The 16,410-nt window shown below is 41.5% G+C and overlaps 1 protein-coding gene across 5 annotated transcripts in view; it reads right to left on the bottom strand.

Annotated features, from left to right (window-relative positions):
- MTDH (metadherin) overlaps window positions 1-16,410 on the bottom strand; it is an 81,456-nt gene that overhangs the window by 51,023 nt on the left and 14,023 nt on the right. For all 5 annotated transcript variants that reach the window (XM_025393532.1, XM_025393533.1, XM_025393536.1 and 2 more), the window contains exon 2: window positions 12,618-12,719. In XM_025393532.1, the coding sequence (XP_025249317.1) occupies window positions 12,618-12,719 (102 nt within the window). The remainder of the gene's footprint in view (window positions 1-12,617; window positions 12,720-16,410) is intronic.

Genomic DNA, 16,410 nt, shown 5'->3' with positions numbered 1-16,410 from the left:
TTAGAGTGGCAAAAAGTACATGCTGACAGTAAGAGTAGATCTATTCAAACAGCTAACTGCCCCCTTAGCAGATTTTGATGGAGAATTGCAAAGTACAAAGAATGGCATAGCATACAATTCATGCCAAAAAGACCAATTTAAGAGTATAATTTATTATTTGCGTAGTATCAAAACTATCACAAGGCGGATACTGTACAAATTTTAAGTGACACCATCCTTATCACTAAGATACTTTTTGCATGCCAGAGACAAACCATAACGGTAAAAATAAATAAATTAAAAAAAAAAACACTTTCTGTGGCTAGGTGCAGTGGCTCAAGACAGTAATCCCAGCACTTTGGGAGACAGGTGGGAGGAACACATGCATCCAGGAGTTCAAGAACAGCCTGGGCAATACAGTGAGACCCTGTCTTTACAAAAAATACAAAAATTAACCAGGCATGGTGATGCATGCCTGTAGTCCCAGCTATTTGGGTGGCTGAGGTAGGAGGATACCTGAGCCCATAAGACTGAGGATGCTGTAAGCCATGATTGCACCACTGCACTTAGCCTGGGCAACAGAGTGAGACTCTGTCTCTCAAAAAAAAAAAGATAATCTGTTTGCAATTGCAATTAGCCATTTATACAAGATATGTAGCCAGGTTCTAAATGTAATTCTGTTTTTTTTGTAGACAGGGTCTGGCTCTGTTACCCAGGCTGGAGTGCAGTGGCATGATCTCAGCTCGTTGCAACCTCCACCTCCTGGGCTTAAGCATCCTCCCACCTCAACCTGCCAAGGAGCTGGGACTAGAGGCATATGCTAATGCAACAGGCTAATTTTTGTACTTTTTGAAGAGACAGGGCTTTGCCATGTTGTCCAGGCTGGTTTCGAAATCCTGAGCTCAAGCAATTTGCCCACCTCAGCCTCCCAAGTGCTGGTATTACAGACATGAGCCACCTTTGCCTGGCCCTGAATGTAATTTTTTTTTTTTTTTGAGACAGTGTCTTGCTGTGTCACCCAGGCTGGAGTGCAGTGGCACGATCTAGGCTCACTGCAACCTCCACCTCCTGGGTTCAAGCGATTCTTGTGCCTCAGCCTCCTGGGCACCTGAGACTACAGGTGCACGCCACCACACTCACCTAATATTTGTATTTTCAGTAGAGACTGGGTTTCGCCATGTTGGTCAGGCTGGTCTCAAACTCCTGACCTCAGGTGATCCACCTGCCTCAGCCCCCCAAAGTGCTGGGATTACAGGCATGAGCCACTGTGCCCAGCCCTGAGTGTAATTCTTATTCAATTTATTAATTCTCTATTTTGGAAGTACTGGTCCCTAAAAATTTGGCGAACTGACATCTTTAATATTTATAGCCCTATAAACATCTAAAGATTTTGGTGGTAACGTCAGAAGTGATAAAGGAACAAAAGCATGAATAAAAGGGAATGCTGGCTGGGCACAACAGCTCACATCTGTAATCTCAACAATTTGGGAGGGCCGAGCTCCAGACCAGCCTGGGCAACACGGTGAGACCCCATCTCTACAAAAAATAAAAAATTAGTCGGGTGTGGTGGTGCATGCCTGTAGTCCCAGCTACTTGGGAAGCTGAGGTTGGAGAATCACTTGAGCCCGGGTGGGCAAGGTTGCAGTGAACCTTGGTCATGCCACTGCACTTCAGCCTGGGTGACACAGCAAGACTCTGTCTTTAAAAAAAAAAAAAAAAAAAAAGAATGCTGAGTATTTTTTACTGTGATGTTTTGGTCTGCAGACTACTGACTGGTGTATAAGGTTTTTAATTAATTCAAGGAAAAAAGTGTTCTATTTTTTGAGATTTTTGTTTTTTCTGCTTCCATTGTGTCAATATTCTTTCATTTTTGTAATTGTAACAATGTTTTTAAAAATGTACTTGATGAAACTAAAATTGCTTTAGAGTCAATTTCATCCACTTTCTGGCCAAATATGGCAAGTTCCTATTTTATATTGCTTCGCATTTTGTTATTATTTTTCTCACTTGTCCCAAATATATATACAAATTGGGTATGTTTAAATGGGAAAACATGGATTATCCAAGAAGCATACTAGTTATATTTCGCTATTTTGCCTATACCAGTAGTTCTCCATCTTAATAACCTTGTCATACAATATCAGGATGAGAGTGTGAAAACTGTCACAAATCTCCTTAAAAGTAGAAAAGTCGCCGGGCGCGGTGGCTCAAGCCTGTAATCCCAGCACTTTGGGAGGCCGAGACGGGCGGATCACAAGGTCAGGAGATCGAGACCATCCTGGCTAACACGGTGAAACCCCGTCTCTACTAAAAAATACAAAAAACTAGCCGGGCGCGGTGGCGGGCGCCTGTAGTCCCAGCTACTCGGAAGGCTGAGGCAGGAGAATGGCGTGAACCCGGGAGGCGGAGCTTGCAGTGAGCAGAGATCCGGCCACTGCACTCCAGCCTGGGCGGCAGAGCGAGACTCCGTCTCAAAAAAAAAAAAAAAAAAAAAAAAAAAAAAAAAAAAAAAAAGTAGAAAAGTCTGTAATTGATTCCCCCCTTTTGGTGGGGTTTAACTTAAAGGAGATTCAAGGTTATTCCACTTGGTACTACTGCTATTTTCCTAAATGGAAGTAGTAGGAGAACTGCAGGTGCAGGGAAGTGCCCACAACTTGCACTTTATCTCTATCTCCTTACCCTGTTTTTTTTTTTTCTCATTTTTGTTCTTTTCAGAGACAGGGTCTCTGTTTTTCAGGCTGGAGTGCAGTGACTTGATTACAGCTTGCTACAGTCCCAAACTCTGGGGCTCAAGTGATCCTCCCACCTCAGCCTCCTGGGTAGCTAGGACTACAGGGGCATGCCACCATGCCTCGCTAATTAAAAATTTTTTTTAATTAACTGATTTTTGAGATAGGGTTTCACTCTGTCGACCAGGCTGGAGTGCCATGGTGTGATCTTGGTTCACTGCAACCTCCATCTCTTCGGCTCAAGCAATGCTCCCACCTCAGCCTCCCAAGTAGCTGGGAATACAGGTATGCACCACCATGCCTGGCTAATTTTTACATTTTTTTGTAGATCTGGGGTTTTGCCATGTTGCCCAAGCTGGTCTTGAACTCCTGAGTTCAAGCTATCTGCCTGCCATGGCCTTCCAGGGTGCTGGCATTACAGGTGTGAGCCACTGCACCTGGCCAATTTCTCCCCCTACCCTGAGACAGAGTTTTGCTCTTGTTGCCCAGGCTGGAGTGCAATGGCGCGATCTCAGCTCACTGCAACCTCCGCCTCCTGGGTTGAAATGATTCTCCTGCCTCAGCCTCCCAAGTAGCTGGGATTACAGGTGCCAGTCACCACGCCCCACTAATTTTCTGTATTTTTAGTAGAGACGGAGTTTCAGCATGTTGGCCAGGCTGGTCTCGAACTCCTGATGTCAGGTGATCCACCCACCTTGGCCTCGTAAAGTGCTGGGATTACAGGTGTGAACCAACGTGCCCGGCCTAAATTTAAAAAAAATTTTGTACAGGTGGGGTCTCACTATGTTGCCCAGGCTCTGTCTTGAACTCCTGGCCTCAAGAGATCCTCCCTCCTTGGCCTCCTGAAGTGCTGGGATTATAGATGTGAGTGAGCCACCATGCCTGACCTAATTGTTTTCTTTCATAGCACTTACTACCAGATAGTAGAGAATATGCTTATATTTTTAGTTGTTTTCCCGACTAAGTTTCACGAGAGTAGTGGCTCTTGTTTTATCAACTGTTGTATTTCTAACGCCTATAGTAGTACCTTGCACATAGAAGATATTCAGTTAATTTATGAGTAACCAATGAAAGAGCCTAAAATTAGACTGAATTACATATAGCCCTGTCTACCTAACTCTTACTCGGTTCCTCCACTCAATTAAAACCTCTGAGCTATTATCTTTGTATACATGATCCACCATCCAAGTCATTAAATTATTTAAATATGTCTGGTGTGGGCTCATAAGACATGGTACACGGCACAAGCAGCATGGCTAAACTCACAATCTTAAGACATTTACAAGAAACCTCTCTTAAGAACTCCTTTTATCTAGCTTTGAACTTTTCCCCAGATACAGTTCTTACATTCCCGACAAACAAATTAATTCCAGTATGAGGATCCCACTCTCGCCTCAATCTAAGCATGTTTAAAACCAAATTTGCCATTTCACTGTTTTTCAATCCCCTCTTGCCACTTCCTGTGTGAGGTAAAGCCATGGTATAGTGGGAAAATGACTGACTGGGGCAGAAATCCTGGTTCTGGTCTCTGTTTCGCTATTTGCAGTTTAGACATAAAAGTCTAGAGGGATAAATATGGTTTTCCTGGTATGGTATTCTCTTTTACAGAAAAACAGTTTTGTTTACCTTAAAGGGAACCTTGAAAACTAATTCCTTGGGTGGGAACCCAAGAAATGATGAAGCTATAAATTCTGTGGCACAAGAGAACCCAAAAGGTTAATAGTCCAAGGCTCAGAGAACATATCAAAGCACTCATATAAAACATTTAAAGACTCCAAAGGGAGTTTAATAGGTTCAGGAAGGGGGAAAAAAAGAGCCAGACAGTAAATATTTTAGGCTTTGCAGATCATAAGGCCGCTCTGTTGAAATTATCCAACTCCACTGCTATAGTAAAAAACTGCTAATGATAAATAAGTGTGGCTGTGTTCCCATAAAACTTTATTTACAAAAACAGGCAGAGCACTAGATTTGGCCATGGTTTGCCAACCTATGGTTTTAAACTATAGTTTCTAAGATGCATTATGGAAGGAAAATACACATGTATATAAACTCTCTGGGCATGCAGATAATTCTGTTTTGCTAAGAGCTGTTCTAGCCTATACTTGTTTAAACGCATGTTGCCTCAAAATTATTTTGTATTTTACTTTCTAGACACTGATCTCTCCCAGAGCAATTCTCAAACCTCTGGGTCACATGATACTCTTTTAGATTCTTAAAATGTATTAAGGATGTCAAAGAGCCATTATTATTATTATCATTATTTGAGATGGGGTCTTGCTCTACCACCCAGGCTGGAGGGCAGCGGCATGATCTTGGCTCACTGCAACCTCTGCCTCCTGGGTTCAAGTGATTCTCGTGCCTCAGCCGCCCAAGTAGTTGGGACTACAGGCACGTACCACCAGGCCCGGCTAGTTTTTGTATTTTTAGTAGAGACAGGGTTTCTCCATGTTGGCCAGGCTAGTCTTGAATTCCCACCTTCGCCTCCTAAAGTGCTGGGATTACAGGTCTGAGCCACTGTGCCTGGCCAAGAGCCTTTGTTTACGTGGGTTATATTTATCACACAAATTTAATAAATTGTTTAGATATATTAATTTATAACAAAATAATCATAAATTATACGTTATGTAATGATACCTATATCTTTTTCAAAACAAAACATTTTTGCGAGAAGAGTGGCAGATTTTATATTTTGCAAATATCTTTAATGTCTACCTTAAGACAGCTGGATTCACATATCTGTGTTTGTATTCAATTTACTGTGACACATTATTTTGACTGAGGCACAATATGGTTTGGATCTGTGTCCCCACCCAAATCTCATATTGAAATGTTATCCCCCACTGGGCACTATGGCTCACGCCTGTAATCCCAACACTTTGGGAGGCCGAGACACGAGGATCACCTGAAGTCAGGAGCTCAAGACCAGCCTGGCCAACATGGTGAAACCCTGTCTCTACTAGAAATACAAAAAAATTAGCCAGGCGTGGTGGTGGGCACCTGTAATCCCAGCTACTCGGGAGGCTGAGGCAGGAGAATCGCTTGAACCCAGGCGGTGGAGGTTGCAGTGAGCTGAGATCGCACCACTGCACTCCAGCCTGGGCAACAGAGAGAGCTCATGCTTTGCCTTCTACCATGGGTTGCTCCTAGAGGCCTCCTGAGAAGCAGATGCTGCTATGCTTCCTGTATAGCCTGTGGTACCGTGAGACAATTGAACCCTCTTTTCTTTATAAATTATCCAGTTTCAGGCATTTATTTTTATTTTTTTTTTTTGAGACGGAGTCTCACTCTGTCACTATGTTGCCCAGGCTGCTCTTGAACTCCTGAGCTCAACGCAATCCACCTGCCTTGGCCTCCCAGAGTGCTGGATCACAGGCATATCATTGTATTCTTTACTGCCATCTACTCAACAGTTAAAAAAAAAAATGCTAGTTTCACTTGCGTGTCCTTAATGAAGCAGCAAAAATTATTATTAACTTCATTAAATCTCAATTCTTAAACACAGGCTTTTTAATTATTCTGTGTGATTAAATGGAATATATGCATAAAGTATGCTGCAAAATGAAGATTGATGATTGTCTTGAGGAAAAACACTTATGCAATGGCTTGTGTGCCAAATTAGCCACTTACTCATATTATTCCTTTTTGGCTTGAAAGAATGACTGATAGACAAGCCGTGATTATTCAGACTTGTGTATTTGCAGACATTTTCTCAAAAATGAACAAGGCTATCTTATCACTTAAAGGAAGCTGATAGTACTCGTTGCAAATGATAACATGACTTTGTTGGCAAGTGAAAATTAGAAATCTGAAAAATTTGCTGGTGCAGTAGCTCACACCTGTAATTCCATCACTTTGGGAGGCCAAGGCAAAAGGATTGCTTGAGCCCATAAGTTCAAGACCAGCCAGGGCAACATAGCGAGATCCTGTCTCTATATTAAAGAGAAAAAAAAAAGAAATTTGGAAAATTTGTGTCTGCTACCATGAGCTTGACAACCTACCGGTACGTAAGGAATTTCTGGTGACGTTAGTTGGTATATTAACAAATGTAATTTTAAAAAATATATGTTGTTTAATGGAATGTTTTAACATTTTGGAAGATCTACGGCCGGGCGTGGTGGCTCATGCCTGTAATCCTAGCACTTTGGGAGGCTGAGGCAGGCACACCATTTGAGGTCAGGAGTTCGAGACCAGCCTGGCCAACACGGTGAAATCCCATCTCTACTAAAAATACAAAAATTAGGTGGGCGTGATGGTGGGCGCCTGTAATCCCAGCTACTCGGGAGGCTGAGTCAGGAGAATTGCTTGAACCTGGGAGGCATGCTGTCTCTACAAAAAATTAGCTGGGCACATGGTAGTGTGCATCTGCAGTCCCAGCTACTTGGGAAGATGAGACAGAAGGATTGCTTAAGCCTGGGAGGTTGAGGCTACAGTGAGCATGACTGTGCCACTGCACTCCAGGCTGGGTAACAGAGTGAGAGTCTCTTCAAACAAAACAAAATGGCAGGGCGTGGTGGCTCACACCTATAATCCCAGCACTTTGGGAGGCAGAGGCAGATGGATCACCTGAGGTCAGGGGTTCAAGACCAACATGGTGAAACCCCGTCTCTACTAAAAATACAAGAATTAGCCGGGGGTAGTGGCGGGCACCTGTAATTCCAGCTACTCAGGAAACTGTGGCAGGAGAATTGCTTGAACCTGGGAGGCGGAGGCTGCAGTGAGTGAGATTGTGCCACTGCACTCCAATCTGGGCGACAGAGTGAGACTGTCTCAAAAACAAACCAAAACAAGAATACAATAAGTGGAAGTTTGGTGCCACTGTCTTGGTTCATGATAAGGAGCCAGCAGTTTTACCCATTATTGCTTTTGTACCATCAGTGCAAGCATCAACATAGTTAAAAAGGCAAATAATGTCTTAATTATTATGAAAATAGTTTTGCCCCTAGGGCCCCTTTCTAGGGGTTCATTGACCATGCTTCAAAAATTGCTGCCTTAGAGAAACTGAAGGAGTGTTACTTATCAGCTATGTGATCCTGGACAATTCACAAAACTCTTTATTGAGCTACATAAAAGAAATGATAATGTCCTCAGAGTTGTTCATCAGGATTAAGAGATGTGAAAATGTTTTGTACAAATATTTTGTATATTGTGTAGCATCATAAAAATGTAAGACCTTATTAATACTTGTAACAAATGATATCAGGGTTCAGTGGATATCACTGACTTCATCCTAACAATTTGGTGGTGACGAAAGTTCACACATTCTGTTTCCGTTGTTTCTCTCACTAGCAATCTTTATATTTCTACATTAAGACCTTTACAATCAGAGACGCAAAACTGATTCATTAATCATCAATGTTGCTGCCAGTTGAATATTTCTAAGTTTTTATCATATGCCTACCCTATCTTGACCAGTCAAACTTGACTAAGGCTTCCCCTTATGTCTGAATATGTCCATTTGTTTAATCTAAATAATGTCAGGTTGTGTTCATTTGCTTCTCTTCCCTTCTAAAACTTGTCTCCCCATGCCTATTTACTGAAATATCATTCCTATACTTACAGAGATTAATTAAGTCAATCTTCTCTGGCTACCCAAGTAGGATAACCTTTCTCCCCTGAACACGCAGCACTTAATGCCTTATATTACTAGATATCTTCTCTTTGCTTGCCTTTCCTTAACTAGACTGTAATCTGAGGGTAAGTACATTTTACATTTTTATTACCTTTAGCATCTATTAGCACAATGCATTCAGTCTGGCTAATGGTCCTACGTGTACTCTACTAGAAACTAGTTCTAATGAAACACTGACCTTCAAACCCAAATAAAGACCTAGAAAACTATGGCAGTTTAACCTGCTTTACAGACCTAAGATCTTGTCATATACAGTTTCTAGGCAAACTTTTATCTACAAGGCTTACTCAAGTGATACGGCAAGGTAATCAATATCACAGCTTAAGAGTACAACTACTCTACAGACAAAAATTGTACTTCTCAAAGTGCCCAAGATATAGTTCAGAGAGCAAAAACAAAAATATGATAATATATATTAAGGTGTATAAGATCTAAGATGTGCCGGGCGTGGTGGCTCAAGCCTGTAATCCCAGCACTTTGGGAGGCCGAGACGGGCGGATCACAAGGTCAGGAGATCGAGACCATCCTGGCTAACATGGTGAAACCCCGTCTTTACTAAAAAAATACAAAAAACTAGCCGGGCGAGGTGGCGGACGCCTGTAGTCCCAGCTACTCGGGAGGCTGAGGCAGGAGAATGCCAGCTTGGGTGACAGAGCGAGACTCCGTTTCAAAAAAAAAAAAAAAAAAAAAAAAATCTAAGATGTATTTCTTTATAAGGAAAGGTAGGCCGGGTGCGATGGCTCATGCCTGTAATCCTAGCACTTTGGGAGGCCGAGGTGGGCGGATCACCTGAGGTCAGGAGTTCGTGACCAGCCTGGTCAACGTGGTGAAACCCCGTGTCTACTAAAAATACAAAAAATAGCTGGGCGTGGTGGTGCGTGCCTGTAATCCCAGCTGCTCAGGAGGCTGAGGCAGGAGAATTGCTTGAGCTGGGAGGCAGAGGTTGCAGTGAGCTGAGACTGTGCCACTGCACTCCAGCCTGGGCAACAAGAATGACAGAACAAAGAAAGGAAAGAAAAAAAAGAAAGGAAAGAAAGGAAAGGAAAAAAGGCAGGAAAAGAAAGGAAAGGAAAGGAAAGGAAAGGAAAGGAAAGGAAAGGAAAGGAAAGGAAAGGAAAGGAAAGGAAGAAAGAAAATAAGTCTAAAAAACACCACCTATTTAAAACACAAAGTGCAATACACACATAGTGCAATACCATAAAAAATTAACTGAGTTACCTAGACCTAACCAAGTTAAAAAGCACAAATTCGAAATGCAAAACTGGATGGCAAAAACAGAACACTAGCCATGAGCTGTAGCATTTATTATTATTTGAAAAGTTAAATAGCATAGGCAAGAAACCAAAGGTAGAAACTTTGTACTGAAAAAGCAACAGCAACTGAAAGGTGGCACTGCTAAATGACAAAAAGAACTTTTTGGAATCAGAATAAGCTGGGTTCAGATCCTCGTCCAGAAATTGCATCCATTTTTTTTTTTTTTGAGACGGAATCTTACTCTCTCGCCCAGGCTGGAGTGCAATGGCATGATCTCAGCTCCCTACAACCTCCACCTCCTGTGTTCAAGTGATTCTTCTGCCTCAGCCCCCTGAGTAGTTGGGACTAGAGGCACATGCCACCATGCCTGGCTAATTTTTGTATTTTCAGCAGAGACAGGGCTTCACCATGTTGACCAGGCTGGTCTCAAACTCCTGACCTCAGGTGATCTGCCCGACTCAGCCTCCCAAAATGCTGGGATTACAGGCTTGAGCCATTGTGCCTGGCCAACTGTATCAAATTAATTAAATCACAAAATTTCTCTAGGCACTTGAGCCCTTATCTGTAAAATGGGGCTATAACTATCTGCCTGGCAGAGTTTCTGAGAGCATCAGAAATAATATAAGGCAGTAAAAAGTAAAGACTTTGAAGTCAGATAGATCTGGGTTAGAACTGACTATACTTTCAATAGCTCAGGTAACGTAAGCCTCAGGTTTCTCATTTGTAAGATGGATATAGTACCATCACCTCAGAGCCCTTGTGAAAATAAGGAAATATCTATAGATTACTTTTTAACAACTATAAAGTCTTAAAAGTATATCTAGTAAGTACTCAATAAGCTGTCCCTACTAGATATGTAAATATATTTATACATACAAACATACTTCACCTTGCATGGTGCCTGCCAGATTATACTTAAGTAAGTAAATGTCAACTATTATAATTATTTCCCACCACAAGACATTTCAAAGTAATGATTATAAACTTTAAGCTGTGATTTTATACCCTGTCACATTCAATTTATATAAATTAATCACTAAGAAGTTAATGGTAGTTTCTTAATTATTGCAACTACAAAATTTTCAGGGTAATTCAGGGAGTAGAAGCAGGAGTAAGTATACATTATTCACTAATAGAGAGAAAGCCCAGAAAAAAGAAAACACTAGGTCAGAGATGTGTAAATCTATATTGGGCATATCAGCTAGTCACTCTATAAACTCACACTCCTTACATTACATGCTTACTTGTTAACACAAGTCATTACTTTTCTGCCAAACACAAAGTCAGACATAAATTTAATTATTTCCCAAAACTATCCTTCATTTTAAGCCATTCTGCCGGCAGTTGTCTTGGTGGCTAAACCACTTCTTCAAAGACATTTTGAAATCGGAAGCATTAAGACACTGTAGCAACCATGTCTTTTTCTTTTTTTTTGGGGGGACAGAGTCTCGCTCTGTCGCCCTGGCTGGTGTGCAGTGGCACAATCCCTGCTCACTGCAAGCTCCATCTCTCGGATTCAAGCCATTCCCCTACCTCAGCCTCCCGAGTAGCTGGGATTACAGGCATGTGCCACCACACCCAGCTAATTTTTGTTGTTTTTGCAGAGACGGGGTTTCATCATGTTGGCCAAGCTGGTCTCAAACTCCGGACCTCAGGTGATCCGCCCACCTCGGGCTCCCAAAGTGCTGGGATTACAGGCGTGAGCCACTGCACCCAGCCGGTAGTAACCATTTCATACCACTATTCCAAGAAGCTAGAGTTGCTGCACTGTGGTTCCTAGAAACCGCTTACCTATTGGTGACTGTCTCATTTTTTTTTTTTCCTGAAAAGCAGCTATGCATAGACAGGATTTTTTTAAAAAGGAGGGAGGGGCGCTGGATGTGGTGCCTCATGCCTGTAATCCCAGCATTTTGGGAGGCCGAGGCAGAAGGATCACTTGAGCTTAGCAGTTCAAGACTATGTTGTGTGGGCAACACAGTGAGACCCCTGTCTCTACATTAAAAAAAAAAAAAAAAAAAAGGAAAGGGAGGGTAATTCAATGTACAAAAGGGAACTGAATGAAAAGTCTTTTTCTCACAGTAGAAGGAACTACTGTTAAGAACTTCTTATTCATTTTGCCTACTTCCAAGCTAGATTAAGTAAAAATGAGTCAGTTCTGACACCAAGCAACTGGAAAATTAATAAAATCCCAGGAATGTACCATTTACGTGGTATGATAGATTGCCTTACTTGGAAAATTTCACATCCAGATGAAATCTATAGCTATATCTTTTTTCTTTTTGAGACAGGGTCTCGGGTGCCCAGGCTGGAGTGGATTAGCACAATCTTGGCTCTCTGAAACTGATCCTCCCACCTCAGCCTGCTGAGTAGCTAGGACTACAGGTATGTACCACCATGCCTGGCTAATTTTCATATTTTCTGTAATGACTAAGTTTCGCCATGTTGCCCAGGCTGGTCTCAAACTCACGGGCTCAAGCAATCTACCCGCTTCGGCCTACCAAAGTGCTAGGATTACAGGCATGAGATATAGCACCAGGCCCACATTTTCTTTTGTTAAATGAAGTTAATCTATGTCTAGTAAGCAGACAATTATGTTTCCAACACAACAGAAATCTATTTCAACACTAAACACCACTGAACGATTGTGCTAAGGTTTTCATGCTAGATGTGCCCTATTAACAAAGGTAACACAATTCCACAGTTCTGTTTTTGAATAAAGGGTACATATGTTATGTATCTGGAAACTTACACAAGATGTTCAAGTTGTGAATGAATTGTTTTTGACATAATGAATATTTAGTATTGCCACAGCAATGTTTAAAATATTTGGTGATACAACTTTCCTTTAAAAAAACAAAAACAACTCAGTTAAACTTTTACCACCCATCCACTATGGTTAATTCAGCTTTTCAGAGTTTTCTTTAAATGAGGGGTATACATACAATCTTATGAAACAGAAAAGCATCATCCTTTTATGTCATTCTATTAAGAGCCTTGCATATAATTTCATATGCTCCCAAACTTACCTTTTCATTTTTCTTGTCAATCTCTGGTGGCTGCTTTGCTGTTACACTTTGAGGTGTTCGAACAGCTTCACCCTCAGCCAATTCAACAGTCCGCCCATTTGGCTGCACAGGCAACAAAAAGTATCATATTATCCAACTGCTTAGCAGATTGATGCAAAGATTTATATGCAGGAAACCATATATACTACAATCAAATCCTACCTCTGTACCTAAATTTAAAAAGTTTTTGTACACCAATGTTATCTAAGAGTTGGTAGATTATTGTCCCTAATGTTTTCACATATATATATATATGTAACATTCATAAGCAAAATTCTGTACCACAAATTTTCTTATCTCACCAAGGTATCAGTCCCTGTAACAAAAATAATGGAATGGAGACAGTTAAAAGGAGAATGAAACTGTTTGCAATTTGACCACCAATTAACTGTGTAATCTCGGAATATTTCACTCGTCTCTGAGGCTTATGAAGTGACAGGTATGATCTACTCGAAAGTCAGCAAACTTGTTCTGTAAACAGCCAAATAGAAAATATTTTATTTACAAACATAATCAGACTGTATGGCAAAATAAAGTTCAGGAAAAAAAAATATTTTACTGATTGTCATCAACAGTCCTCAGCAAAAACAAAACAAAATAGAAACTATTTTAGGTTTTAAGGGCCATATGCCTTTGTTCTTTATTTTTATTTTTTTGGCCCATATGTCTTTGTTGCAACTACATAATTCCTCCATTGTAGCATAAAAGCAGCCATAGATGATACATAAACAAATGAGTGTTAGGCAATCTCTAACGGAACCTCTAATTCTGTAATTTCATGGCTCTACTGTTCTGGGAGTAAGAAGCTTTCCAACCCATTGCCACAGCCTAAAAAAGGATACAGAAGCTTTCCTAACATTCCTAAAATAAAATGACAGATAGCACTTAGAGATGCTCATGAGTAGACTCAAGTCTGTGATTTCCAAATCTGGCTTTTAACCAGAATCATTCTTTTTTTACTTTTTTTTTTGAGACGGAGTTTCGCTCTTGTTGCCCAGGCTGGAGTGCAAAGGTGCAATCTCGGCTCACTGCAACCTCTGCCTCCCAGTTTCAAGCGATTCTCCTACCTCAGCCTCCCAAGTAGCTGGGATTACAGGCACAAGCCACCACGTCCGGCTAATTTTTGTATTTTTAGTAGAGACGGGGTTTCACCATGTTGGTCAGGCTGGTCGTGAACTCCTGACCTCAGGTGATCCACCCGCCTCGGCCTCTCAGAGTGCTGGGATTACAGGCGTGAGCCACCGTGCCCAGCCTCTTTTTTTACTTTTCAAATAATAATTTCTGAGCCCCATCACCAGACTGAGAAGTTGGGAGAATGGGGCCGAGGTATCTGTACTCTAACCATCTTTCTGGATCCTACATTTTTTCACTTGTGCAGGCCCCTCAAATTCAACACGTAAGTCAGTCAATATACTTGTTTCAATGGCTTTATTTTCAGTTTTTGCAGAACACACTTTTACCAGCTACCTACTCATTACGGCAGAGCTATACTCAAGAAAACAATACAAAGTGTTCAAAATTTCTATAATATGACTTAACATGCAATTGTTAACAATGATCAGGGCTACAAAGTTGGAAAAGGAGACCATTCATATTCTCAAATCCAATTTGTAGGCTTTACAAAGATCTGTGGCAGAAAATCAAAACAAAAGCTGTCTTTTAGCTGGTTAAATTCCTAATTAACCCAAATTTAATCTGCTGGGTCTGAATCAACTTGTTAAAGTCAGACAGCTAATGCTAAAACCAGGTTTTCTCACTCTTGATTTGGCTTGCTTTCTTCTATGCTGTCTTGCCACTTCTAATGTTGCCTCTTCTAATCTCTCTTCTGTGTATTTATGTATATGTGGGCAAAGGTAAGAAACCTCAGAATGAAATGTGGACTTAGGGCCGTATCTACATTAGGAATACAAAACTTCGTTTAATTTTACTTTCTAATATCCTCATCTTATTCTTATACGCTACTTTTAGTTCACACTATCTTCTCTGGCCAAACTTGCCTTTTCTGACTTTCCTGTGGCCACACTTTTCCATGTAAGACTTATACCAACTGAACAATCTTGCAGCTTCAATTTCATAGTCTCCCATCTCTTCAACTGGCAACTCACAAAACTTACATCGGCTAAACTTCATTTAACTAATCCCTTCAGGAAACTCTCCATCATAATCACTTATATACTGCCATAAACCACCTCCATTTCACTCATTTAAATGACACTGAGTCATTGGGATTTATTTACTAAATACTAGGAAGATAAGAAATTATGCGGTCAAAAACTGTCTTAAAAACTCACCAACAAGTTCAATGCCATTTATTTGAGACCAATTGCAAACGATATTGATGTAGCCTCCCAAATGAAATATGAAACATTCTTTTCTTTCAAACAACAAAGTCTGAAAGTGACCAACTGCATTCCCATAGATTCAGGAACACTCAGTTCCCATTTCCATAGGCTCTGAAATGATCAGCAAGCCAAAGGTGCTCACACGTTCCTATCTGTGCCAATTTTAGTTCCTTCTTGGCAACATCAACCTACATAATAGCTCTAACTGCAGCTGTTCTCTCTGACCTGTGTAGATCTCCCAATTTTCTACTAAACTCTTAGAATTTATATAGCTTTCATCATTACTGGGATTCCAGAAGTCATCAGCAACTTCTCACACATGCCTGATGCCATGAAACAATAAGCCTCCTATCACAAAAGTAAAGTCAATGTAATTCTTGGGTTGCTGGAAAAAAGAATACACTAGGCCGGGCGCGGTGGCTCAAGCCTGTAATCCCAGCACTTTGGGAGGCCGAGACAGGCGGATCACGAGGTCGGGAGATCCAGACCATCCTGGCTAACACGGTGAAACCCCGTCTCTATTAAGAAATACAAAAAACTAGCCGGGCGAGGTGGCGGGCGCCTGTAGTCCCAGCTACTCGGGAGGCTGAGGCCAGAGAATGGCGTGAACCCGGGAGGCGGAGCTTGCAGTGAGCTGAGATCCGGCCACTGCACTCCAGCCTGGGCGACAGAGCGAGACTCNGGATGATACATTCAACAAGTCCAGCACAGCACATAGTACATAATAAGGACTTAACCTTCTCCTTGGTTTTTCCCAACAAAATTATCAGTGTGCTGAGGGAAAGAATTGTAATTATTCTTGGTGACATCTCTTTCTTCCTCTTCTACTCTGCTCTATAAAAAGTGCCACATACATGATACTTAATACATATATGCTACCTTCATTTAATAGATTCCAGGATATGACGATAAAGCTTAACATTTTTAGGCTTTTTCTGATTGTACGACTTTTTTAAATTTTCATATTATCATTTTGTTCATGTCTGAATATTTTTATTATTGGAGGAAGTAAATAAAGCTCTAATGTTTGTTTTAACGGAATGCAGTTAAGTTGCAATCAACTTCATGTAACACTTTAACCTGTAGAACTACTGTGGTGGAAGTATTAAAACAAACAAACACGGCCGGTCGCGGTGGCTCAAGCCTGTAATCCCAGCACTTTGGGAGGCCGAGACGGGCGGATCACGAGGTCAGGAGATCGAGACCATCCTGGCTAACACGGTGAAACCCCGTCTCTACTGAAAAATACAAAAACTAGCCGGACGAAGTGGCGGGCGCCTGTGGTCCCAGCTACTCGGAAGGCTGAGGCAGGAGAATGGCGTGAACCCGGGAGGCGGAGCTTGCAGTGAGCTGAGATCCGGCCACCGCACTCCAGCCTGGGCGACAGAGCCAGACTCAGTCTCAAAAAAAAA

The sequence above is a fragment of the Theropithecus gelada genome, chromosome 8, assembly GCF_003255815.1.
Source record: "Theropithecus gelada isolate Dixy chromosome 8, Tgel_1.0, whole genome shotgun sequence".
Taxonomy (NCBI): domain Eukaryota; kingdom Metazoa; phylum Chordata; class Mammalia; order Primates; family Cercopithecidae; genus Theropithecus; species Theropithecus gelada.
Note: the sequence above shows the minus strand (reverse complement) of the source record. Positions and strands in the feature narration are given on the sequence as shown.